This window comes from Pipistrellus hanaki, assembly GCF_964339955.1.
Source record: "Pipistrellus hanaki genome assembly, chromosome: 5".
NCBI classification, from domain to species: Eukaryota; Metazoa; Chordata; class Mammalia; order Chiroptera; family Vespertilionidae; genus Pipistrellus; species Pipistrellus hanaki.
The window spans coordinates 80,947,319-80,972,993 of NC_140507.1; the positions used below are offsets into that span (position 1 = coordinate 80,947,319).

Genomic DNA, 25,675 nt, shown 5'->3' on the forward strand with positions numbered 1-25,675 from the left:
CCCAGGGACAGAAGCGGTCCAGCCTGCCTCCTCCCTCCCGGCTCGCTGCCCATGGGCGGGGTTGGGGCGTGGCCTAAAGAAAAAGGGGCGGGGCTTGTGTCCAGAGCCACTATTGGGTGTCCACAGTGCTCATTCCGATCCTCTCCAGTGGGTGGAGCTTGATGGGACTAAGCCAGCGGGGGAAGAGGGGAGGGAACCACCGTTTATATGGATGTCTTTGCGCTATTTGGGGGAACTCGGGAGAGCTTGAGGGCTTCCGAAGAGGACATTTTATTTTATTTTATTTTTTTAAAATATATCTTATTGATTTTTTACAGAGAGGAAGGGAGAGGGATAGTTAGAAACATCGATGAGAGAGAAACATCGATCAGCCGCCTCCTGCAACACCCCCTGCTACTGGGGATGTGCCTGCAACCAAGGCATATGCCCTTGACTGGAATCGAACCTGAGACCCTCAGTCCGCAGGCTGACGCTCTATCCACTCAACCAAACCCGTTTCGGCAAGGGTTGCACTTTAAATAAACAAATATAGCCCCGCTCCACTCACCCCTCGCACCACAACCTGACCATTTTACAGAATGAACTGATTGCCAGCAGGTGCTCACCGGGCCAGGCCTCTCCCGCCACCCTTAGAGTGATGGCTAAGAGCCCAACCCCTAACACTGAGATTATCTGGATTCAAATCCAGAGTCTGCCTTGTGCTGTCCGTGTGATCCCGGGCGCATGGCTTACCCTCTGTAGTCCTTGGTGTGCCCACCTGTGCGGTAGGACCGGGACTTACATACACTAATCTTGTAAAATGCTTCACACCAGCTCATCGTGGTTTTTACAGTTCACTGTTCATGCCCTCTCTGCTCCCACTCCCCCCATGGCTCCCCATGGCCCTCAGAGCAAAATCCACACCCTCTCCTGGGACCCAGGTGGCCCTGCAGGCCCAGCTCCAACCTCCCTGCATTTTCCTGTCACACCAGCTAGCCACTCAGCGGTCTTCAACCGCACCCAGCCTGCTCTGGCTTCAGGGCCATCGTACAAGCTGTTCCCTTCGCAGGTGGAGCTCTTCTTTTCCAGACGCCCGTCCTTGCACTGAACACAGTTCCTCCTCCTCCCTCAGGCCTGACCCAGGTGCTGCTCTCCCTGGAAAGTCCTCCTAGAGCCCTGCAGATCTGGTTGGGACACCCCTATTACATTCTCGAGTCCCTGTTTAGTATTTCAATTGCAAGGACCTCCATCCACAGGCAACAACGTGAAACTCTCTATCACCACACCATCCAGTTTTCCCTCCCATATGTCTCACCTGCGGAAACTGAGATCCTGCTGGGAGGAGGTTTGGAACAGGCCAATGACAGACAAGGACATCGTGGCCTCATTTGACCCAAGCAATGTGTTTCAAAGCAAAAACCTTCAACATCAGCTCTTTCTGCTCTGGAATAGCAAATTGAAGCCACCTGCTCCTCCCAGGAGACTCCTTCTGGCTCCCTGAAGGCCCCCCCCCACCCCCCCGTTCCTCCACCCAGGAGCTCTCCAGCTTTCCTCCCATCCCATCCATGACCACTTGGAGAGTCTGTATCTGGTTCTCCTAGGGACCAGGTTGGGGTGAGGTTGGCTCAGAGGATTTGGTTGGGAGATGTTCGTCAAATTAACGAATGCATTATATGCCTACTGAACTACTGTGTACCTTTCAAAAGCCCGAACCCCAACATCCCCTTTTTAGGACACCTTCCTTCTCTCTCCAGAGGGACCACCACTCCCCTACTCCCCATCCCTCCAGCTCCAACCCTGAGTACACAGGCTGGGAGCACCTGTGACCAGCTCTTCTTCCGGAAAGCTGGGTTTTTTGGAGACCAGACTGAGACCTCTTGGTGTACTGTACAGGAAGTGTTGAGTGAATGGAATACCTGAAGTCATATGTCTTGAATTCACATCCTAGCCAAGGTGCTAGACACGGAATCCGTCTTCTAACCTCTCTGAACCTCACTTTCCCATTTATTAAATGTGTTTACTCAGGGCCTGGGCCCCAAGTTGTAGCAAGGATGAAATGAGTTAACACATAAAGCATATGGTTTTAGGGACCTCAGACTCCCTCCTGTCCCACACAGAGAGTGGTTCAACCCAGGATCAGCGGCTATGTTCCCCTCTCCAGCACCCAGAACTAGAGTGTTGTCAGCAGCCCCATGAATGTTGACCAACAGGATTTGTGAGAGAGGTGAGGGAAGGAGGAAAGACAGGTGAATAGTTAAAAGGCTGAAACCTGCCCGGCTGGTGTGGCTCAGTGGTTAAGCATTGACCTATGAACGAAGAGGTCACTGTTTGATTCCTGGTTAGGGTAGGTGCCGGGATTACTGGCTCATCCCAAATAGGGGATGTGCAGGAGGCAGCCAATCGATGATTCTCTCTCATCGTTGATGTTTCTCTCTCTCTACCTCTCCCTTCCTCTCTGAAATCAATAAAAATTATATATAATAAAACCCTAACATGCAAATTGTCCCCTTGGATGGTTGTTTGACTGAGTTTGATTGCTTGCTATGATGAGCACTGACCACTAGGGGGAGGCACGGACCTTGGCGGACGTAGGTGACACAGCACTGGCTGCGGGCAGCAGTGAAGGTGCTGCTGGCTCCAATGGGCTCCAGTGACAGCCGGACTACAGCAGGTAAGTGGGCAGGGCCAAGCCAAGGTGGGTGCGAGTGGGGGTCTGATCGCCCCACCAATCACCCCACAGTAGTGGCGGCAGGGGGTGGGGCCACCTCCCAGCACCCAGGTGCTGAGGGAGCCATGAGAGGGGGGCCCGGCCCAGATCAATCGCCCCATAGGTGGGATGGTAGAACAGGTGAGGGGGTGGCACCAGGCCAGGGTGGGGTGCCAGGTAGGGCTGCAAACCTGGAGGCGCAAACTGGGGTTGATCCCCCCAGGCCCCTGAGAGACCCCACTGTGCACGAATTTGTGCACCAGGCACCTAGTAATAATAATAAAAGGCTGAATGAAACCTAAGTACTGGTGATAGGCCACTTGGGGAAATAGCCTGGTCACTTCTCACCTCATAACCCAGCCATTCCTCCCATGAGCATTTACTGGGTAGAAAGGGATATACTCATTAAAAAAAACATGGGCAGGCCGAAACTGGTTTGGCTCAGTGGATAGAGCGTTGGCCTGCGGACTGAAGGGTCCCAGGTTCAATTCTGGTCAAGGGCACCCTAGGGGATGTGCGGGAGGAAGCTGATAGATGATTCTCTCTCATCGATGTTTCTAATTCTCTGTCCCTCTCTCTTCCTCTCTGTAAAAAAATCAATAAAATATATTTTTTAAAAATGGGTAAAAAGACTCAAACAAGCTTTATCTATAATAGTAAAAAAAACTGGAAATAGCCGAGACTGGTTTGGCTCAATGGATAGAGCGTCGGCTTGGGGACTGAAGGGTCCCGGGTTCGATTCCGATCAAGGGCATGTACCTTGGTTGCGGGCACATCCCCAGTAGGGGGTGTGCAAGAGGCAGCTGATCGATGACTCTCTCTCATCGATGTTTCTAACTCTCTATCTCTCTCCCTTCCTCTCTGTACAAAATCAATAAAATATATTTAAAAACAAAACAAAACAAAAAACTGGAAATAAACCAAATGTCCACCAACAGGTGAGATGGACAATAGCGAATGATTGGTACCCAGTTGTTACAATAAGAAAAAGCATACCCAAGTATTTGCAAGGATGTGGAGAGACTGGAACCCTCATGCACTGCTGATGGAAATGGAAAGATGGTCCAGCTGCTGTGGAGGCAGTCTAGCAGTTCTTCCAAAAGCTAAACACGAGCCCTGACAGAGGTGACTCAGTTTGTTGAGCATCATCCTGTCCCATGCACCAAAACACTGCAGGTTTGATTCCCAGTCTGGCACAAGCCCAGTTTCGGGCTACATCCCCATAGGGTAGTGATAGGCAAACTGCAGCTCAAGAGCCACATGCAGCTCTCAATCCACTGTTTGCCGCTCTGTTGACTAATGTGTTTGGCGGCCACTGCCATAGGGGGATGTGCAGGAGGCAGTTGATTGATGTTTCTCGCTCACATGTATGTTTTTCTCTAAAAAAAGAAAAATCAATGAAAACATTTTTTCATTTATTTTTTTATTTTATTTTTATTTTTTGAAAACATTTTTTGAAAGCTAAACATGTAATTACCAATTCCACTGCTAGGTGGAACAAAAACTTGTTCAGAGAAGCTCTCTATTCACAATAGCAACATGGTGAAACAACCCAAATATTCACTATTGGGTTAATAAACATAATGTGTGGATAACCATCCATACAGAGGAATGAAGTATGCTACCACATGGATGAACCTTGAAAATATTATGCTACCTGGAGAGCATCATGCTAAGCGAAATAAGCCAGTCAGAGAAAGATAAATATCACGTGATCTCACTCATTTGTGGAATATAATGAACAACATAAACTGATGAACAAAAATAGATCCAGAGACACAGAAGCATTGAACAGACCATCAAATCAAACCTCAGAGGGGAGGCAGGGAAGGGTGGGGTGTGGGGTGGGGGTAAGAGATTAACCAAAGGACTTCTTTGTATGCATATAAGCATAACCAATGGACACAGACAATAGCGGGGTGAGGGCATGTGCTGGGGGGTGGGAGCGGCCAGGGAGAGGTTAGTGGGGAGGCGGAGGGAAGGAGACATATGTAATACTTTAAACAATAAAGAATTTAAGTTTTAAAAAAGAAAATACTATGCTGAGTGAAGAAAGCCAGATAGAAATGGCCATACATTGCATGAAATGTCCAAGACAGGAAAATCCATAGGGACAGGAAGTAGATTAGGGGTTGCACTGGCAGGAAGGGGAAGGGGAGAGACAGCTGATGGGGATGAGGTCTCCTTTTTTTTTTTTTCTTTTTTTAATATTCACCCAAGGGTATGCTTTTTAAAAACCCGATTTTAGAAAGAGAGGGAGGAGAGAAAGAGAGAGAGAAACATTGATGTGAGAGAGAAACATCGATTGGTTGCCTCTCAGTCGGGGTTCAAACCCGAAACCAGGGTATGTTCTCTGACCAGGAATCAAACTCATGACCCTTCGGGGCACAGGATGATGCTCCAAGCAACGGAGCCACCACCAGCCAGGACGAGTCTCCTTTTAAGGGGAGATAAGTGTTACGATAGATATTCACACAACATTGTGAAGGTGCTACATGTAACTGAATTCCACACTTTAAATGGCTAAAATGATGTTATACGCTATATGTAGTTTACCACAATAGAAAAATAAAAAATAGTCCCCGGGACCATTTTGATACCGGACACAACAGAGGTGAGGCTGCCTGTCACTACCTGAGTCAAATGAAGCAGAGACAGGGTTACATCACGTCTGAGCATTTATCCCAATAAGGCCAGCAGCATGTGGAGAGCAGCCTGTCACCTTGGCAGTTCTGCTCTGACATTTCATTTTAAACAAACTCTTACATAAAAATCTAAAGTTAATGAGTGCCCAGGGTCTGCCTCTGTCATGGTCGTTGCAAAGACCAGCCCCAGAGAGCTGCAAAGATTAGCCTGGAACACCGTCTCCTTCAGATGGCTTCTGCCCTTGACCCTGGCTTTGGGCCACCTTATCTCCAAGGCCTGTTCTTCTGGGAACACGTCGCTCAGTTTCCCAGGGTCTGTAAGAACATCTCATCTTTAGTTCGTGAGGTGAGTCATCACTGAACAACTGTGGTCTTATTCTTATTACGTGCCCTTCCCACCTGTCAATCACACCGCCATGAAAAGGTTCAAACGTCTGTTCCTCACCACGACAGGAGGAGCGAGCGTGACCCCATTTCTGTGAAGTGCAAAACCAGGTAAAACTCACCTGTAGTGACAGAGGTCATGGCAGGGGTCACCTGGAGGAAGGAGAGAATCCACTGCAGGGCCCAAGCAACTGCCATCCCTCATCAAGCCCCACTCCTGACACTGGTGAACTTGACTAAGCCCATGTTTGTTTGTTTGTAAATTACCGGGGGGGGGGGGGGGGATGAGAGTGTCAGCAGTCATGAGGACTCAGGGTTCCATTTCTTCACAAATGCCATCACCTGACCCCCAGTGACTTTGGAACAGGCATGGAGCTGGGTGGGCGTGGACAAAGACAGGAGGGAAGTGACCTGCATCTGGTTCCTGGGATTTCAGAGGTCACCCTGGCTGGTGTGGCTTCGTTGGTTGGGCATCAGCCCAGGTACCTAAAGGTTTCCCGTTCAATTCCCAGTCAAGTCACATGCTTGGATTTGGGGCTCGACTCTCTCTCTCTCTCTCTCTCTCTCTCTCTCTCTCTCTCTCTCTCTCTCTCTCTCTCTCTCTCTCAATAACACCAAAAAAATTAAATTAAATATCTTAAAAATAAGAAGAATATCAGAGGTCTGTGGGGGCACTCTTCCCTTCCAATCAGAGTCTCTGATGGAGACACTTCTTGACAACTCAGGGTCCTTTAAGGCCAACTAGGATGTCTAACTCACAGCCTGGAGCAAAGGGAAAAATAGAGATTTCAGTTAGAAAGTTCTGCATTTGTGTCCTGACCCAATCATAATTACGCGTGAAGGAATAAATGGATGAGTGGTGGGCCAATGGGCTTTTCATCCCCGTTCCACAGCCTTTCTCAGACGCTTCATCGGTGCCCAGCCCTGTCCTGCAAAAGACCAGGGCCCCACAGAGGCCCCTGCCAAGTCTGGCCTCCGGCAAGCTCTCATCCCGGTGACGAAGACAGATCCTGACACAGAAAACCCCACTTTGATCATGATTGCTCAGAGTAATAATAATAATAATAATAAATAAATAAATAAATAAAGAAGAAGAAATCATGAGGGAGGTATCAGAATAGAGGAAGTATGCCAGGGCCAAAAAGAAGGAGAGAGAGGAAGTAGTGCCAGGCCGTTAGACGGTATGTGGCCAGTGACTGTTACCCGCTGACCAGGGCGGAAGTTGGGCTGAAAATTCAGACAATGAAGAGTAAAGGCTGGCTGATCCTGCTTCCCAGACCTTCTCCCTTGTCTTGATTTCTTTTGTATAGCTCCGGAGATGGGAGATCACTCCCAAGGCACATAGCATGGGCATGGACACTGCCAAGTGTTTAATGCAATGTGGCTTTTCAAGTAGTGACTGCCATAGGTAAAAGGGCTGAATGAGATTGTTTGGATCCGAGGGGATGCCCTTGTGACCTGGGCAGTCAGTCCCTGCCACAGGCTGTATCTGGAATCAGACCCACCTGAGTTCGAATCTCTGCCACTTAATGACCTGATGACTTCATTTCTCCAAGTCTCAGTTTTCTTTTTCCTCTGAAATGACCCTAATAACAGCATCTACCTCATAGGTTCATGCATGTATTCAATGCGCTAATGGGACAAAATGCAAGGCACACAGCAGGTGCAGAAGTATTTTGCTCTACTCCAGGCCCAGAATACTCTGGGATGTGTCCCAAACACACTGTGCTTTGCTAACTCCAAAACGTTGCACATGCTCACTTCTGCACGTGCTCTTGCCCCACCACCCACACCTGGCAAACTCTGATACATCCCTCAAAACCCTAGCTACAAGATACCTTTCTTTCTGTCTTTAAAAAAAAAAAATATCCACAACCTAGCTGGTTTGGCTCAATAGATAGAGCAACAGTTTATGAACTGAAAGGTCCCAGGTTCGATTCCAGCCAAGGGCACATGCCTGGATTGCGGGCTTGATTGATCCCCAGTAGGGGGCGTGCAAGAGGCAGCCAATCAATGATTCTCTCTCATCATTGATGTTTCTCTCTCTCTCTCCCTCTCCCTTCCTCTCTAAAATCAGTAAAATATAGCTCAGTGGATTGAGCGTTGGCCTGCAGACTGAAAGGTCCCAGGTTCGAATCCGGACAAAGGCATGTACCTTGGTTGCAGGCACATCCCCAGTAGGGGGCGTGCAAGAGGCAGCTGATCAATCGATGTTTCTAACTCTCTCTCCCTTCCTCTCTGTAAAAAATCAATAAAAATATATTTTAAAAATTAATAAATAGAATAAAATCAGTAAATATATATATTTTAACAATTGTTAACACTATTACAGATATCCCCCGTTTTACAAATTACCTTTCTTTTCTCTGTCCAAACCCTGACCTGGGGGGCTGGGAGGGAGCATCAGGGCGTGGTTCCGATTGGGCCTGCTGTGATGGGCCTCCCCGAGGGCAGGGATTCTGGTTGGCACGTGGTAGGAGGCACGGGTGGACACACTGATGGATCCATGCAGACCCGCAAGTCGGCACCACCTCCCATGACTTCCAAGGGCCAGCAGGGGGCAGACAACGGGCCGGAGGGGGGACTTCCGGGCGGGTGGGCAGCACTTCCGGGAAAGCCCCTTTAAGGGGCGGGGCCGTGGGCGGGCTTTCAGCGCCAGGGCGGTGCGAAGATGGCGGAGGCGGCGGCGGCGGCGGCGGCCGAGCCCCGGGCGGCTGAGGCGCCGAGCTCGCTGCTGCTCGTGGTGGGCGGCGAGTGCAGCTGCCCGGGGCTGCTCAGCTACGTGCTGGGGGAGCTGGAGCGAGGTGGGCCGGGCGGCGTGGCGGGCGGGAGCGCCAGGCCGGGGGGAGGCCGCGGGGTGGGGCGGCTGGGGGCGGAGAAGGGCTGCCTCCAGGGATTCGGGGCCGGGAGCCCGGGGTGGGCGGCGGCGGGACCCAGGGGCCCGGTGGGTGGGCGGCCGGCGGCCTGTGCGGGGAGGTCCAGGGGCCCGGGGCTCCGATTCCCTCGGGGTTCGGCGGGCGGCGCGGCTGCTCCGCCCAGACCCGGCGCAGCCTGCGGAGGGGACGTGGCCTGGCTGTGGTAACCGCGATTGGGCAACCCCCTGGCGGCTCCGCTTCCCGCCCGCCGGGCCTGCCGAGTGGAGGGCGGTGTCGCCTCGAAGCCCGGGTCTGAGCGGCCTGGATGAGGCCGAGGAGCTGGGAGCCGGGAGCCGGGAGCCGGGGCCCGCTTTCCGTAGCTCCAGGGGGAGCTAATTGGGGTGTGGGTGGCTGCGGCTGCCAATGAAATTTGGCACCGGGGGAGGTGAGTCATAGGTGCACCTGCAAGGTTCAGTTCACCTGCAGCTGCTTGGCACCCTGGCTGGCGTGGTGCACCCCACCTGTAGACAGAGGGCGTTCCTCTCTCCAATCCTCGGGGCCCTGGGCTCCAGCGCCTGTAAAATGGGGCGGCAGCACGCGCGGTTCTCGTGCTTGGAGAATGTTCCCCTGCAGGCACAAGGTGGGGGAGACTGGAGGCTCAGCTCTGCTGTAACAGGGTTAACGGGGTGTGTGTTGGGGGGTGGGGGGGTGTGGACCCAACGTGAGTGAGGAGGTGGAACCAGTGTTAAGCTTGCATGGAGTCAGGACGGTGCAGAAGGATGCAGTGGGCACAGAGGACCTGAAAGAGGGTGGTGTCCAGACAATGGGAACAGCTGGTGCCAAGGCCCAGAGGTGAAAATGTGCCCGCAGTGGGAAGGAGCCATGAGACAGGGGGTGGGGGTGGGGCAAATGCTGGAGGGGAGATGACTGAGATGAGCAAGAAGCAGGGGCAGCTGAGGGGAGGGGGCTGACTTCTCACCTCCATTCCCCCCCTCCCCCCCCAGGCCTCCAGTCTTGGGACCTTGACCCTGGCATCTGCAGCCTGGATGAGCAGCTCAAGATCTTTGTGTCCCGGCACTCGGCCACCTTCTCCAGCATCGTGAAAGGTGAGGCTGGGGACCCCTTGTGCCCCGCTGCTCTCCTTTTGTGTTCATTGGGCCAGTGTGCTCTGAACGCCTCAACCGCAGTTACAGTGCACCTGACTTCTGCTGAGCACGGAGCAGGGGCGGGTCCTGAGCCAGAGGTTTCTGTACCTTCATCATCGACAGCCCATGAGGCCGGTCCTCGTGCTTTTGTCCCCATTTGACAGATGAAGCAGCTGAGGAGTGGGGGGCAGGGAGACCTCAGGCAAAGGGGCTTTAGTGGAGAAGCACCTGGGGCTGCTGTGCCAGGGGGAGGGAAGGGCCTGACAGTTGGAGAGAGAGGGGCTGCTGGGCAGGCCTGCAGAATGGTTTGTGGGCTTCGTGCAGAGAACGTGTCTGGTTCATGCCTGTGGCCCCTGCACAGGGTCGGGGACATAGGAGGTACTCAGTAGATGCAGAGCTGATAACGGAGCAGGGCCTGGGAGGGAGCTGAGATGCCTGAGCAAGCCCCACAGAGCCGGAGGCTCCTGGGACATCCGGTGCTGATTCCAGGTTATTGGAGCAGCTGCTGGTCAGGCCTGGTGTTGCCTTCGCTTCTCCAGCTCAGCCGCCCTGCAGCCAGCCCCTGAGTCACCCCAGGCTGCTGTGGGAGGGGAAGGAAGTGACTCGTAGTCGCATTGTCCTGGCAGTTGTGGTGGCTTCCTGACCCCTCCTGGGATGGGGGTACTGGAAATCCTGTTGGCCCTGTGTGACCTCAGGGGCCTCTTCCCCTCTCTGTGCCTTGGTTTCCCCACCTGAATGAGGCAGTATCCAAGTGTGTGACCCTGGAGGGTCCTTGCCTCTCTCTCCTCCGGGCCTGATGCTCCATATTGGAAGCACATCGGGACTCCATGGGACAGGGTAGGGTGGAATCCCAGAATTAACCCCACTCCTCTCTCGGCCCATGAGGCTTCCCTGTCCTCAGCTCCCTCCTGCTGCCCCTCCTCCAGCCCCACATGCCACTTCCCAATCCTCCTATAGTCCATGTTGTTCCCTTAGGGCCCTCCGGGGCTCGGCTCTGTGTCTATAAAATGGGGGTGAAGATGGCATCCCCCACAGAGCTGACGGCTGTGAATTGGGCCTCCTAAGCAGCGGTGGCCTTGTCCCTGCTGTTTCCAGTGGGAGGCCTGCTGAGTAGCTTCCTGTTCTTGCCTCATCCTGACCTGTGGCACTACCCTGGGCTGGGATTCCAGAAACATCCTGGAGGGACTTGTGGCCGCCTGGGGTCACGCAGGGAGGCAGGGTTTGACCCCGGACAGCCTGACTCTGCGTATGTGGCCCAGCTCCCAACTCACAGGGTCCAATTCCCACGCAGGCCAGCGCAGCCTGCACCTCCGAGGAGACGCCCTGGACATCCTGGTCCTCCTGAACCCGTCAGACAAGTCCCTGTGTGATGAGGTAGGACCAGCCAGCTCCTGGGGGCATGGGCTGTGGGGGCTGACACCATCTCTCCTGATCCCGTGTCCTTGCCTTCGTGCTGCCTGAAACCCTCTCCTCAGCAGCAGCAGCAGGGCCCTTGCCCCTCGGAAGCCTTCCCCACCCCCATGGCTCCACTATAATTTTTTCTCTCCGCCTGGGGATGATGGGAGCAGGTGGGATCCCAAAGGCTAGAGTTAGGGAGGACGGAACGGGATAGGGAAGGTCTGGAGGTGGGGAGTGGGAAGGCAGGGCCTGATGGATGTTTGCATTTTGTGTTCCCTCTGGCTGGGCCCTAGTAGTTGTCTGAATTGATTTCTCTTTTTCTTTTTTATATATATTTTATTGATTTTTTACAGAGAGGAAGAGAGAGGATAGAGAGTTAGAAACATCGATGAGAGAGAATCATCGATTAGCTGCCTCTTGCACACCCCCTACTGGGGATGTGCCCACAACCAAGGTACACACCCTTGACAGGAATCGAACCTGGTACCTTTCAGTCCGCAGGCCAACGCTCTCTCCACTGAGCCAAACCGGTTTCGGCTGAATTGATTTCTTAATACTTCTAGCTCGTGGATGTCTGTATCCTTCTCCCCAATGTCTATGAGATAGAGCCCAGGGCACTCCTGTAGACACCCTGCACAGGTTGATTCCTCTCATCAAGATGCTCCCCTGGGCTCCCCATGGGGAGAGGTGGGCTTGAGGGAGCTGACCGGGTATAGCAGGCTTTCAGGAGGAGGTGGCCGTGGAGCCAGGCTTTGTAGGATGAGCAGGGGTCTAGGGGCTGAGGAGGACATAGATTAGGGTTGGAGGTCACCCAAGGGGAGTGCTGGTTATGTCACTGTGCAGAACAGGACCTTAACATTCTCCCCCTCCCTCAGCTCCGGAACCTTCTCCTAGACACGGCCCCTCACAAGCTCCTGGTGCTGGCCGGGCCCTGCCTGGAGGAGTCCGGGGAGCTGCTGCTTCAGACTGGGGGCTTCTCCCCCCGCCACTTCCTCCAGGTTCTGAGGGACAAAGAGGTAAGCTGTCTCCTCCCCAGCGTGCCTCCCCCAGCGCTGCATCCTGGCTTCTTCCCGCTGGGCTGTGTGGCCCCCGTGACTTGCTGTCTGGAGCCCCATCCCCTCCTCTGGAAGAATGATGGTGACAGGTGTCCCTGTTGTCAGGGTGTCGTCCCATCACCCACTACAGTGAATGGACACCCGGAGGCCTCACGTGGCACCCCAGATTCCCTTCTGGAATCCTTATTCTGGGTGGGGCATATGAGAAGAAAAAAAAAAAAAAAAAAAAACTCTGAAAACTGTATGTTCACATTTATAGTGAGTGATGTAACCCTGGTAAGAGAAGAACCAGTGAGAGGGCAGGGAAGGCCTCCCTGGAGGGAACAGCAAGTGCAAAGGCCCTGAGGCAAGGAGAGTGAGAGAGGCGGAAGGGAGGGAGGGAGGGGGCTGGGGTGAGAAGGATGGGGGGAGGCCTGGATTTTGTCTTGAGGGTGACAGGTGACCCTCGCAGCCCCGGGGGACAGGATAGACACCACTGTCCTTGCTCAGTTTTCCCAAGGGACTGGCGTTGCCTGGCTCCAGGCGGCCCTTAACCATTCCCCCCTTTGCAGATCCGCGATCTCCTGGCTTCTGCACCCCCATCTGCAGACCCGCCCAAGCTCACCATCACCTGCCCGACCTTCGGCGACTGGGCCCAGCTGGCCCCGGAGGTGCCCGGCCTCCAGGGCGGGCTGCGGCTGCGGCTGAACCCCCCGGCGCAGCGGCCGGCCTCCGAGGGCCTGCGGGAGTTCCTGGAGTACGTGGCCGAGTCGCTGGAGCTGCCGCCCCCCTTCGAGCTGCTGGAGCCGCCGGCCTCCGTGGGCTTCCTCCGGCTCGCCCGGCCTTGCTGCTACATCTTCCCCGGCGGCCTCGGCGACGCTGCCTTCTTCGCCGTCAATGGCTTCACCATGTTGGTCAACGGCGGCTCGAACCCCAAGTCGAGCTTCTGGAAGCTGGTGCGGCACCTGGACCGGGTGGACGCCGTGCTGGTGACGCACGCGGGCGCCGACAGCCTCCCGGGCCTCAACAGCCTGCTGCGGCGCAAGCTGGCGGAGCAGGAGGAGGCGGCCGCCGGCGGGGGCTCTGGCGACGACAGGCTGCGCAGGCTCGTCTCCCCCAGCCTGGGCGTCGTGTTCCTCAACGCCCGCGGGGCCGCCTCGCGGCTGGTGCGCGGCGAGGACGAGGCGGAGGTGGCCCGGAGCCTCCTCGCTCGGCTGGGCATAGAGCCCCTGCCCCTGAGCCGCGGGCCGGCGCCCACCGAGCCCACCGTGCTCTTCCAGAAGATGGGCGTGGGCCGCCTGGACATGTACGTGCTGCACCCGCCCTCGGCCGGGGCGGAGCGCTCCCTGGCCTCCGTGTGCGCCCTGCTGGTGTGGCATCCCTCGGGCCCCACTGAGAAGGTGGTGCGCGTGCTGTTCCCGGGCTGCACCCCCCCTGCCCGCCTCCTGGACGGCCTGGTCCGCCTGCAGCACCTGGGCTTTCTGCGGGAGCCCGTGGTGACCCCCCAAGACCTGGCGGGGCCCAGGCGCGCCGAGAGCAAGGAGAGCGTGGGCTCCCGGGACAGCGCGAGGAGAGAGGGCCGGACTCCGGGGCCCGCCAGGCCCGCCCTGGAGCGCTCTGGGGTGGCCCGGAAGGAGCCACTGCGCCCTGAGGCCTCTCGCAGGGCTGAGAAGGAAGCTAGACACCCCGGGGAGGTGAAGAAGGACCCCAAACCAAGTGCCCCTCGTACCCAGCCCAGGGAGTTGTCCCGGGCATCCTCTACCGTGGTCAGTGGCAAGAAGGCAGGTGCCCAGGCAGCCCCCAAGCCCCGAAGAGCACCCAACAATCACCGCCCGGGTGTCCCATCGGCGGGGAATGGGCCCCCCAGTCCCCCCAGCTTCCGGTGTGGAGAGGCCAGTCCCTCCGTAGAGGCCTGCAGCTCTCCTGTCCCCCAGCTGGTGGCCACCCCCAGCCAAGGGAGCAGCCTGGAGCTGGGGCTGAGCCCCACAGGGGAGGACAGCAGCAGCCTGAAGACTCAGGAGCAGCTGGCAGCCAGTTGCACCCCCCCACCCTGTACTCCCTCACCAGTTGGAGCTCCCCAAGGCCCAGCTGAGGGTAGCAGGCAGCTGTCACTGAGCCCACTGCGGGGTGGGGAGGCTGGGCCAGATGGCTCCCCCACGGTGACCACGCCTTCCCTGCCGGCCGAGGTGGGCTCCCCGCACTCCACAGAGGTGGACGAGTCCCTGTCCGTCTCCTTTGAGCAGGTGCTGCCACCGCCCCCCGTTCCCGGGGCTGAGGCGGGGCTGAGCCTCCCGCTCCGCGGCCCCCGGGTGCGGCGCTCGGCCTCCCCACATGACGTGGACCTGTGCTTAGTGTCGCCCTGCGAGTTTGAGCATCGCAAGATGGTGCCCGTGGCGCCCACGTCCCCTGGCAGCTCCAATGACAGCAGCGCCCGGTCCCAGGAGCGGGCAGGGGCTCTGGGCGCTGAGGAGACGCCGCCCACGTCTGTCAGCGAGTCCCTTCCCACGCTGTCCGACTCGGACCCCCTGCCTGCTGCCCCCGGCGCCGCGGACTCAGATGAGGACATGGAGGGCTTCGGGGTCCCTCATCGGAACCAGCTGCCCAACCCCCTGAAGGTTCCCCCACCACTGCCAACCCCACCCAACATCTGCATGGTGGACCCAGAGCTGCTGCCCCCCGAACAGGCCCGGCCGGCAGAGAGCCTCAGCCGCACCCGGAGGTCCCTGGCTCGCCCCTCCAGCACTGCCACCTCCAAATCCACGCCGGCGATCGCTGCCAAGACCAAGGGACTGGCTAGTAGGGACCGGGCCAGTCGGCCACTCAGCGCCCGGAGCGAGCCCAGTGACAAGGGAGGTCGGGCACCCCTGTCCAAAAAGCCCTCAGTCCCCAAGATGACCCTTCGGGGCCCATCCGGTAAGTACCTGGGAGCTGGAAACCTGCATTGGGTTACCAGCCCAAGTTCTGTTCCTAATGCTGTGTGGCCTTAGTCACATTGGCCACCCTCTCTGAGCCTGTTTCCTCTATAAAATGGGGCACACTGGTGATCCCAGTTGCTCAATGGGAACATACAGTGAGCACATCTGTCATGGATTTGCTAGTAGCCACAGCGCCACGCACAGTGAGGGAAAAGAAACGGGTGAAGGTAATAGTGTATTTTACATAACCATTTCTGTTGAGGTTCTTAAGACCAGGCCCAGGTTGATTGACTAAGAGGACACAACTCTCCTGGCTACAATATATGAGAGTGCACAGCACACAGAGCAGAAGCTGCAGAGGGAAAAGATGGTTTGGGGGCTACTCACTGCGCCCCCCTCCATCCGTGACCCTGTCCACAGGCTTTACAGAGTCCTCTCCCAGAGGGGTCCTGTACTGTATGCTTAACTCCTGAGAAGCAGGCCGTGATGACAGATGTGGCTGCCACCCGAAGGCCCATTAGAGACGCAGCCCGGCCTTGCTGCTGCGTCTTTCTTGGTGGCCTCGGGGACCTTCCCTGGTGAGGGGTCAGTTGGGGGCTCATCACGTCAGTATCTTTGTCTGGCTTGTACCACAGTCCAGACTCCTCAGCAAGGGCCAAGCCAGTGCTCATCGTAAGCCACGTTGCTATCTGAATGGTGTTCATTTACAGAATGTTGGAGCTCCTCGGAAATCTGTTCCCAGGTGCCAGCCCAGGCCTTCCCAAGGATAGTAGTCTCGAGCCTGCTGTGCTAACCTTTTCCAGTTTTCTTCCATTGTGATGAGATACAGATCATGAAATTTACCATCGTAACCATTTTGAAGTGTTCAGTTCAGTGGCAGTAAGTACGTTCACATTGCTGTGCAGCCAGCACCACCATACATTTCCAGAACTGACTGTCCCCATTAGACACTAACTCCCCATTCCCCTCCCCAGCCCCTGACATCTGTCTCTGGATCTGACTCCATTAGGGGTCTCAGAAGTGGAATCCCAGTGTTTACCCTTTTGGTGACTGGCTTATTTCACTTAGCACAATGCCCTCTTGGCTCATCCATGTTGTAGTATGTGTCAGAATTGCCTTTCCTTTTTTTGGTTAATCTTCCACATTTTTTCTTGTTGAAGGGGGACTTGGTAGTGGTTACTAGATGATTTTCACTACAATTTCTTATTCTTGTATGTGCCTGACTGGACAATTACCCACCAGGAGGTAAGGTCCCTTTGTCTTATCCATCATCAGTAGTTCAGCTGTATTATAAAACCAACTGAGCTACCTGGCCAGGACCGAGTTAATTTTTAAAACTAGAGGCCCGGCACATGAAATTTGTGCACGGATACAGTCCCTAGGCCTGGCCTGCGATCAGGGCCATCTTCCCTGGCTGCTGGCCGCTGGCCCCACCCCCTACCTCCACCCACCCCCGGTTTCGTTTGCCTTCAGGCAATTGGAACCTGCTGGCTGGGAGGTGGGACCAAGAGGTTGGCCGTTCCTGCCTGTTCGCTGGCCCCCTCACCCCCCCACCGGTCACCTTCTGTGTGTGGGGCGACCGATGGCCTGGTTGCAGCCACATCTGTGACCCACCCCCAGTTCCCCATTCCCCATCTGGCGATTGGAGCCTGCCAGCCAGCAGTAGCTCATGCATCAAGTGTCTGCCCCCTGGTGGTCAGTATGTGTATAGTGATAGGTTGTTCCGCTGTTCAGTTGATTTGCATATTGGCCTTTTATTATATAGGATGTTGTAAATGGGTTCAGCTTCATTCTTTTGCATGTGGATATCCATGTTTTCCAACACCATTTGTTGAAAAGCCTATTCTGTTCGCCACTGAATAGTCTTGGCACCCTTATCAAAAATCATTTGATCATGCCCATCTGGTGTGACTCAATAGTTGAATGCCAGCCTGTGAACCAAGAGGTCGCTGTTTGGTTCCCAGTCAGGGCACATACCCAGTTGCAGGCTTGATCCCTAGTAGGGGTCATGCAGAGGGCAGCAGGTTAATGATTCTCTCTCATCATTGATGTTTCTCTCGCTCCCTCTCCCTTCCTTTCTGAAATCAATAAAAGAATATATATATATATTTAAAGAATTATTTGGCCATACACATGAGGGTTCATTTTAGGTTCTTTATTCTAATTCACTGATTAAAATATATATGTTTTTATTGATTTGAGAAAAAGAGGGAGTGAGTGAGGAGGGGAAGAGTGAGAATGAAACAGTATGAGAGAGAAACGTCAATTGGTTGCTTTCTGTTTGCACCCCCAACTGGGAATTGAACCCACAACCTGGGTATGTTCAAACCAGTGACTTTTTGGTGCATGGGACAACACCCAACCAATGAGCCACCCTGGCCAGGGCTCCGTTGATTATTTCTTATCTTACTCACTTGAGACTTCTTTCTTTTGTTCTAAGTCCATCTAAAGGTTTGTCAATTTTGGTCCTGGCTGGTGAGCTCAGTGGTTAGAGTGTTGGCCCATAATCTTGGTTTCAGTCCCTTGCTTATTATTACCTTGAATATTTCATGCCATTTCTTGTGGCTTGTAGAGTTTCTGATGAAAAAAATCAGCTGATAGCCTTATAGGAGTTCCTTTGTAGGTAACATTGCTTTTCTCTTGCTGCCTCTAAGATGATTATTTTTTTTAAAATATATTTTATTGATTTTTTTTACAGAGAGGAAGGGAAAGAGAGAGAGAGCTAGAATTGTCGATGAGAGAGAAACATCGACCATTTGCCTCTTGCACACCCCCTACCGGGGATGTGCCCGCAACCAAGGTACATGCCCTTGACCGGAATCGAACCTGGGACCTTTCAGTCTGCAGACCGACGCTCTACCACTGAGCCAAACCGGTTTCAGCTATTTTTTTGTTTTTAATTTGACATTTTTATTATGATGTGTCTGGGTGTGGGGCTGTTTGGGTTCTTCTTGCTTGGGACTCTCTGTGTCTCCAGGACTTGTGTGACTTTTTCCTTCATCAGGTTAGGCAAGTTTTTTGCCATTATTTCTTCAAACATGTTTCTATCCCTTGCTCACTTCACCTTCTGGTACTCCTATGATGTGAATATAGTTACATTTCATATTGTCCCAGAGCTCCCTTAAGTGGTCCTCCTGTTTTTTAATTTTTTTTTCTTTTTGGTTCTCTGATTTTTTTTTTCTACCCTGTTTTCTTATTCACTGATCTGATCATTAGCTTCTCCTAATCTGCTGTGTATAATATTACTTCCAAGGTGTTATTTATTAGTGCTATGTTATACTTCATTTCCAACTGGTTCATTTTCAGTTACTATGTCTTTTCTCGTGCTGTTAAGTATCCTTGCCATCATTATTCTGAACTCTATATCTGATAAGTTTATTTATTTATCTATCTATTTATTTATTTATTTATTAAATATATTTCATTGATTTTTTACAGAGAGGAAGGGAGAGGGATAGAGAGCTAGAAACATCAATGAGAGAGAATCATCGACCAGTTGCCTCTTGCACACCCCCTTCTGGGGATGTGCCCGCAACCAATGTACATGCCCTTGACTGGAATCGAACCTGGGACCTTTCAGTCCACAGACCTACGCTCTATCCACTGAGCCAAACCGGTTTCGGCCTGATAAATTTATTATCTCCATTTCATTTAGTTCCTATTCTGGAGAATTCTCTGTCCTTTCACTCGGTTGTTTTTTTTTTTGTCTTCCCATTTTGGCTGCCTGTTTGTGTTTGTGTCTGTGTATTAGGTAGATCTGTGACAACTCCCAATCTAGTGCAGGACAATGTCAGATGCTCTTTGTGACTGGCCCCAAGTACCCGCAGTGTGTGGCTCCCTCTGCTGGAGGTGGGTGCCTTTGGAAAGGACTAAGATATGCACCAAGGTCTGCTTTTCCTAGCCCCAGGTCCAGAATTAGATTAGGCAAAGACTCAGAGCTGCCAGAAACCCACCTCTGCCTGCATTCTGATTATTATCAATCTTGATTAGCCCCAGGCTATCAACCACAGGGTAGGGTGAGAGGTTTTTCAACATTATGGGGCAATTGCTCCCTCCCCACCGGGAAAAAGCTACCTGGATGATAAAGGTCTGCTGGAGAAAGGTTTGCAGTATGAGGGAATGACTCAGCACAGGAAACTGGGGCAGCTGCCTTCTGAGCTCAAATCCCAGAGCCCAGAACCCTGGATTCTGCTCACACAGCTCCTGTCCACTCTGCCCTTCCTCTGTCGGAGCCCAGTGGGAGTGGCTGTGCACAAAATTTTGTGTTGGCCCTTTAAGAAGGTACCTGCTTTTCACAGCCAGATGTTGTGTGGGCACCTTTCTCAGTTCTCGTTCTCTGGGCTAGTGGGCCCAGCTTGGTGTTTGGAATCACCCACAGCTGAGATACACCTCTGGAACTTCAGGTGCTGTCAGCCACCCCTGGGCACCTCTGCACTTCTTACCGGTCTCTTATTTGGTCACTACTTTCCATCCTTGGTTATCAGGGTTCTCTCCAGCGAGTCTTCAGCTCATTATTCAGGATGGTTTTCTGTATTCTAGTTGTTTTTCCATTTTGGTCCTGGGAGCATGTCAGTATAGCTTCCACTTACTCTGTTGCCATTTTGGAAGCTTCGAGATATTATTTTTTAGTATAAACTTTTGAAATGTAAGATTATAGCTATAAAATTCCTTTTAACACCATTTTCTCTCAGATTCTCTCTTTGTCTCTCTTTGTCTTCAGGAGTTTATGTGTCTCAGTGTGGGTCTCTGAGTTCATTGTACTTGGAGTTCATTAAGCTTCTTGGATGTTTTGTTTGTGTCTTTCATCAAATGCGGGAAATTTAGGGTTTTTTCCCCTCCTTCCCCATATATTCTTTCTGCCCTCTCTTCTTTCTCTTTCTGGGAATTCCATCATATATATGTTGTTCCTCTTTTTACTATTATTTTTTTAATGTTTTTATTTTTAGAGTGGAAGGAAGAGTGAGAAAGAGAGGTGGAAACATCAATGATGAGAGAGAATCATTGATCGGCTGCCTCCTGCCTACCCCACACTGGGAATCGAGCCCAAAACCTTGCATTTGCCCACACTGTGAATCAAACCGTGACCTCCTGGTTCATAAGTCGATGCTCAACCACTGAACCATGCTGGCCAGACTATGTTGGTCCTCTTGATGGTATTCCAGAGGTTTCTTACAGTCTATTCACTTTCTTTAATTTTTTTCTTTCTGTTCCTCAGATTTGGTAATTTCCATTATTCTATCATCAAGATCACTGGGGTTTTTTTGTTTTTGTTTTGTTTTGATGTGGGTTTTTTTGTTTTTTGTTTGTTTTGTTTGTTTGTTTTTGCCTGTTCAAATCTTGAACAGAATCCCTCTATTGAAATTTTCATTTAAGGTATTACACTTTTTTTTCAGCTGCAGAATTTCTTTTTGGTTTATTTTTTTGTTTTCTATCTCCTTATTAATTTTCTATTTTGTTCATACATGACATTCTTGATTTTCTCTCTGTCTTTAGTTCTTTGAGGATCTTTCACACAGTTGTTTTAAAGTCTTTGTCAGTGTATATTTTTTTTATTTATTTATTGTTTTTCCTTTGAATGGTCCATACTTTCCTTTTTCTTTGTGTGCCCTTTGATTTTTTTTTTTTAAACTGGACATTTGAACGTAATAATGTGATAACTCTGGAAGTCCACATTTTCTCCCTCCCTGGGGTTTGCTGTGGCTTTTTGTGTGTTTCATTGTGGGCTCTCTGCGATGGGGACCAGTCTGAGGTGTAAATGGAGTGTTGTCAGGTCTTTCCTCAGCCTCTGCCTTTCCCTGGGCTTGTGTGGTGGCTTTCTGGGGTCTCCTGTGTATGCATTCGCTTACAGATCTGGCTCCCAGAGCTGGGGGTGGAGGGGATGTGCAGTCAGTCCTTTAAATCCCATGGAAGTCGCTTCAACTTGAGGCTACAATTCGGTTGTCCTCTGGGTGGAAAGAGGAATTCCAACCCCCCACCCCCACCCCAATCCTCCAACTGTGTTAAAACTCTTTCGTGCATAGTACTGTGTAAAGGTGGTGCTTCCACATGTAAACAACAAAATGATCATTTGGTAGTTCCTCTTCTCTGTTCTACTCTTAAGTTTTGGGAGCCTGGCTCACATTTGGCACTCCCAGCTCGTGTGGCTCACGCCCCCCCGCTTTGCAGTACGCTATCCACTGCGCTGGCTAGCACGGGGCTAGATAGCCTAGGGCGGGCTGGGGGGAAAGCAGTGATACGACAACAGCGATAACTGCAGCTGTGTTTACCGAGCACTTGCTGGGCTGGGCCCCATTTCAGGTACCTGGGCCGTCCTTTCCTCCAGGACCTGAGGGGTGTCCCTGGCTTCTCTGCCCTCATGGCCTGCCCTTGGCTGCTGGGCACCACCCTGTCTCTTGAGTCTCTTCAAGCCTCAGCACCCGCCTGAGCTATCATCTCTTGTCTTTGGGCCGAGTCCAAGGGAGGCACCTGATGGCCCCTGTGACCTTGGCAGGTCAGGGTTCCCAGCACAGGGAGAGGATGGCCCCCTGGTGGGCATCTGAGGCTCTGTCTGCCAGGGCATTTGAGGCCACAGTCTTGGCCACTCAGGGTTCTGCCCCTGCATGCTATATCAGCAAATGTGTCTTAAAGGGCCAGAGGGTAAACTCCAGCTTTGCAGACCAGACCATCTCTGTCTCAAACGCAGAGCATCTCAGTAAGTACCTGGACAGATATCCCAGTGAAACCATCTTTATGAAAGCAGACGGTTGCCATAGTTAGCCTTTACGTCGTGGGTCCCTCCTCTACCCCCATCCTCCTGCCTGTGATCCCCCTCTTCTCCTCTTTGCCCTCCAGTTCTCCTGCTCCTCTCGCCCTGCACCTGCCATCGCCACAGTAGCTTCCTCTTCCTAAGGCTCCATGCAGCATCCTCACCACCACAACCCCAGTGCCGAGAAACATGCCATTTGCCCAGAGCCAGGAGTTTCATTTATTTGCAACTGCCCTGCAGCCCTTTGGGCCCACTCCCTGAGCGGCGCAATGTTTATGTTCCTAAGACATCGAGCATCTGGTGGGCTTCCTGTGCCCGAGACCTCCACCAAGTGTTAGAATTCACTCACCCCAAGTGGCAGCCTGTCCCCCTCCACAGGCTCCGGGTTCAGCGCCGTGGACGAGGCTCCAAGCACAGCTGCCCCAGTTCCATCCAGGCCTCCCTGACCTGGGTCTCCTTCTTGCAACTCGATCCCTCCCCCACCAGCTCTTGCTCTCTGATGCCCCTGTGGGCAGGGATTTTTATCTGTCTTGCTCACTACCATGTCTCCGGGACCTGGTGCCCAGGAGGGCTTGATAAATGTCCCTTGAGTAACTGAACAGATGGATGCTGCGGTAGCAGTGAACCTTCCAGGCATCAACTGCTTTTAGGGCTCACGTGCCAAACACCCCCTCTTCCAGGAAGCCCTCTATAGTTGTCCCCTCCTGGCCTAAAGGATGTCTGTGTCTGGGGACTGGCAAGGGAGGAGGCGGCCAGGGATGTTTACAGAGTTCATGGAGTAACCATCCATGCCAGGGAGGGCTCGTCCACAAACCTTAACACAGTGAGATCAGCCGATTGAGGAGAAGCGCTCAGAGAGGTGCACCTAGAGCTGGAAGCCGTTCCCACACCCTGAGACTCAGCCCCTTCCCAGGCCCAAAGCTCAGGACTGACCCCATCCTTCCTGCCCACAGGCTCAGCCAGCAGCCGGCCAGGTGGGCTGGAGGCCTCCCCTGGCTCCCCTGTCTACCTTGACCTGGCCTACCTGCCCAGCGGGGGCAGCGTGTGCCTGCTAAACGAGGAGTTCTTTCGGCGGGTGCGCGCGCTCTGCTATGTCATCAGCGGCCAGGACCAGCACAAGGAGGAGGGCATGCGGGCCGTCCTGGACGCGCTGCTGGCCGGCAAGCAGCAGTGGGACCGTGACCTCCAGGTGAGTGACCACCCTGCGGCCTTAGGCAGTCTTCACGTGGGGGGGAGGGGGCGTCAATGGCTCCCACTATGCTCCTGTTGAGGTGGGACTGGGCTCGGAAATCCAACTGCATCCCCGAGATCCCGAGGAAAGGAGGGAGGAGCCCTCCCCTCTCTCTAGTTGCGGTTCCTGTCACATCCATTTTCTCATTCCTCTGCTGCCACCTGATTGGGGACGCAGGGCAGGGCTGGTTTGATCCCCTCTCCTGACCCCCAGTTCTTAGCCACCCCCCTGTCAGGAGAGTCGGCCAGGAGGAGCAGTGGGGTTGGCAGCTACACAGCTGATAGAGAGGACGGGGGCCATCCCTGAAGGAAGCCTGGAAACGGCATTGAGGGGTGGGGCAAGTTTGGGGAGAAGGGAGAGCTTAGATACCTGGCTGCCCACTCCGTATGTGAGTGTGAGACCCCGGACCCTGCACACAGCTCACAAAGCAGCCGGGAGGGAGGGTCTGGGTGGAGGGCACAACGTGGGCAAAGGCCTGGAGGTGGGAGTGAGCCTGTCGTGTGCAAGGAGCTGCAGGGAGGCCCGGGTGCGCCTAGATTGGAGACAGAGAGGGGTTCGCAGAGCCATGGCCCGGTCTCCTGGGTTGTCAGAGGGTCCTTTGGGTGCTGTGGGATCAGAGGGACTTCAGGGACAGGCTGACCACTGGGGAGGGGGCACATGTGGCCAGAGAAGGGGGCCTCAGCTGCCCTGGAGCTGGGTCACAGCAGAGCTGCTCCCCTTCACTGCTCATCCGTTTTTACTGCCCACAGGTGACCCTGATCCCCACCTTCGACTCCATGGCCATGCATGAGTGGTATGAGGAGACGCATGCCCAGCACCAGGCACTGGGCATCACAGTGCTGGGCAGCAACAGCACAGTGTCCATGCAGGACGAGGCCTTCCCTGCGTGCAAGGTGGAGTTCTAGTCCAGCCTCACCCCCACACCTAGCCCACCCCTCAGCCCAAGTCTGCCACCGTCCTGAGAATCACTGCATCAGAAGTAAACCAAGTGCCCCACTCCACTGCGGCCTCGGTGCCTTCTGCCGACAGGAGACTCGGAGGCACCTGGGACGGGCATCGCTGCCATGTGGGACCCCAGGTCAGGCACAGAAGAGGGCCCGCCTGTCCAGTAATGATTGCTGGCAGTGGACTCGCTGTTAACTGCAGCCTCCAGCCCACCCTGGCCCTGGTGAGGTTCCCGTTTTACAGACAAGGGAGGCAGCTGCTGGAGCCCTGCCATGTAGACCGATCAGTGGCTGAGGTGAGGTTTGTGCCCCAGTCTCTGCCCCAAAGCCATGAGAAAGCTGCCCTCTGTTCCTAGAGAAAATCGGTGCTTGAAGGATAATCTGAATCCAAAGGTGCAAATAGCAGCTTCTCGAGTCCCTGCCCTTGTCACTGCATGTGCAAAAGCTCCTAATAAAATTCTATATAATAAAAGGCTTATAAGCAAATTGTCTCCTCCACCAGGAGTTTGACCAGGGGGCAGGGCCAGCCAGCCAACTGCCCACAGACCTTCCTTCTGGCTCACCCTGCCTCCGATTGCTCCCTCCCACTCCCCCTCCCACCCCCCCAATCAGGGCAGGGCCGGCTGGACCCAACCTGTGCGTGAATTTATGCACCGGCCTCTAGTTTTAGATGAGACATCATTTGTAATGGGTTGAGTGGTGACAAAAAACACACATCAGAATCCTGGCTCCTGATATTTGTGAATGTGACTGGATTTGGAAAACAGACTTTGCAGATGTAATTAAGGGTCTTGAGATGAGGTCATCCTAGATTAGGGTAGTTCTAAAGCCAATGACAAGTGTCCTTACAAAGGACAGAGGGGAGACCCAGAAACAGGAGAAAACAGTGCAGATGGAAGCCAAGACTGAAGTGAGGCGGCCCTAAGCTGAGGAACACAGAGCCCCCAGACGCTGGGAGAGGGAGAAAGACTCCTCCCCAGAACCCCCTGAAGAAACCTCCCTCCCACATCTGTTTCTTTAGGCCCCCGTTGGTGATGGTTTGTAACAGCAGCCCACACTCTTCTGCCTGAATCGCTGTGTGTGTTTGTGTCTCATGTACAGCTTCCTCCTTTGGGCTGTCTCAGTTTGCTCAGGCTCCTATAAGAGACCATGGATTGGGCAGTTTAAACAACAGACACGTAATTCTCATGATCTGGAGGCTGGAAGTCAGATCAGGTGCCAGCATAATGGGGTCCTGGCTTGCAGACAGCTGCCTTCTTGCTGTGTCCTCATGAGGTAGGGGAGAGAGCACGTGCTCCTGGGTCCCTTATAGAGGCACTAATCCCATCACAAGGGCTCCACCCTCCTGGCCTCCTCGAACCATAGTGCCCTTTCAACGGCCCTCCCTCCCAACCATGTCATTGGGGGTTTGGGCTTCAACATAGGAATTTAGGGGGACACCATAGGAATTTAGGGTGCACATCAGTCTACACTGAGTGGCCATATTATTATGATCTCTGAATGCATAATAATCTGGCCACTCAATGTATCCTATATAATAAAGAGGTGATATGCAAATTGACTGTCATTCCAACACAAGATAGCCACCCCCATGTGGACACAAGATGGCCAGCAGGGGAGGGCAATTGGGGGTGACCAGGCTGCAAGTGAGGGCAATTGGGGCTGATTGGGTGATTGGGTCGGCAGAGGAGGG

At 53.6% G+C, this 25,675-nt stretch overlaps 1 protein-coding gene across 1 annotated transcript; it reads left to right on the forward strand.

Moving 5' to 3' along the window:
• The first annotated feature begins 8,346 nt into the window (after window positions 1–8,346).
• MAP1S (microtubule associated protein 1S) lies at window positions 8,347–24,454 on the forward strand. Its single transcript, XM_084885847.1, has 7 exons — window positions 8,347–8,519; window positions 9,575–9,676; window positions 11,007–11,089; window positions 11,989–12,129; window positions 12,720–15,060; window positions 22,761–22,996; window positions 23,788–24,454. Exons 1-7 carry the CDS (start codon window positions 8,387–8,389, stop codon window positions 23,941–23,943), a joined length of 3,192 nt encoding a protein of 1,063 aa, XP_084741973.1. The 5' UTR covers window positions 8,347–8,386; the 3' UTR covers window positions 23,944–24,454.
• The last annotated feature ends 1,221 nt before the right edge of the window (window positions 24,455–25,675 follow it).

Bases quoted from the DNA above. Each gene is read 5' to 3' on its own strand.
- MAP1S (XM_084885847.1), top strand. From the start codon at position 8,387: ATGGCGGAGGCGGCGGCGGCGGCGGCGGCCGAGCCCCGGGCGGCTGAG. The intron at 9,677-11,006 runs GTGAGGCTGGGG...ATTCCCACGCAG, and splicing joins CTTCTCCAGCATCGTGAAAG to GCCAGCGCAGCCTGCACCTC. The intron at 15,061-22,760 runs GTAAGTACCTGG...TCCTGCCCACAG, and splicing joins GACCCTTCGGGGCCCATCCG to GCTCAGCCAGCAGCCGGCCA.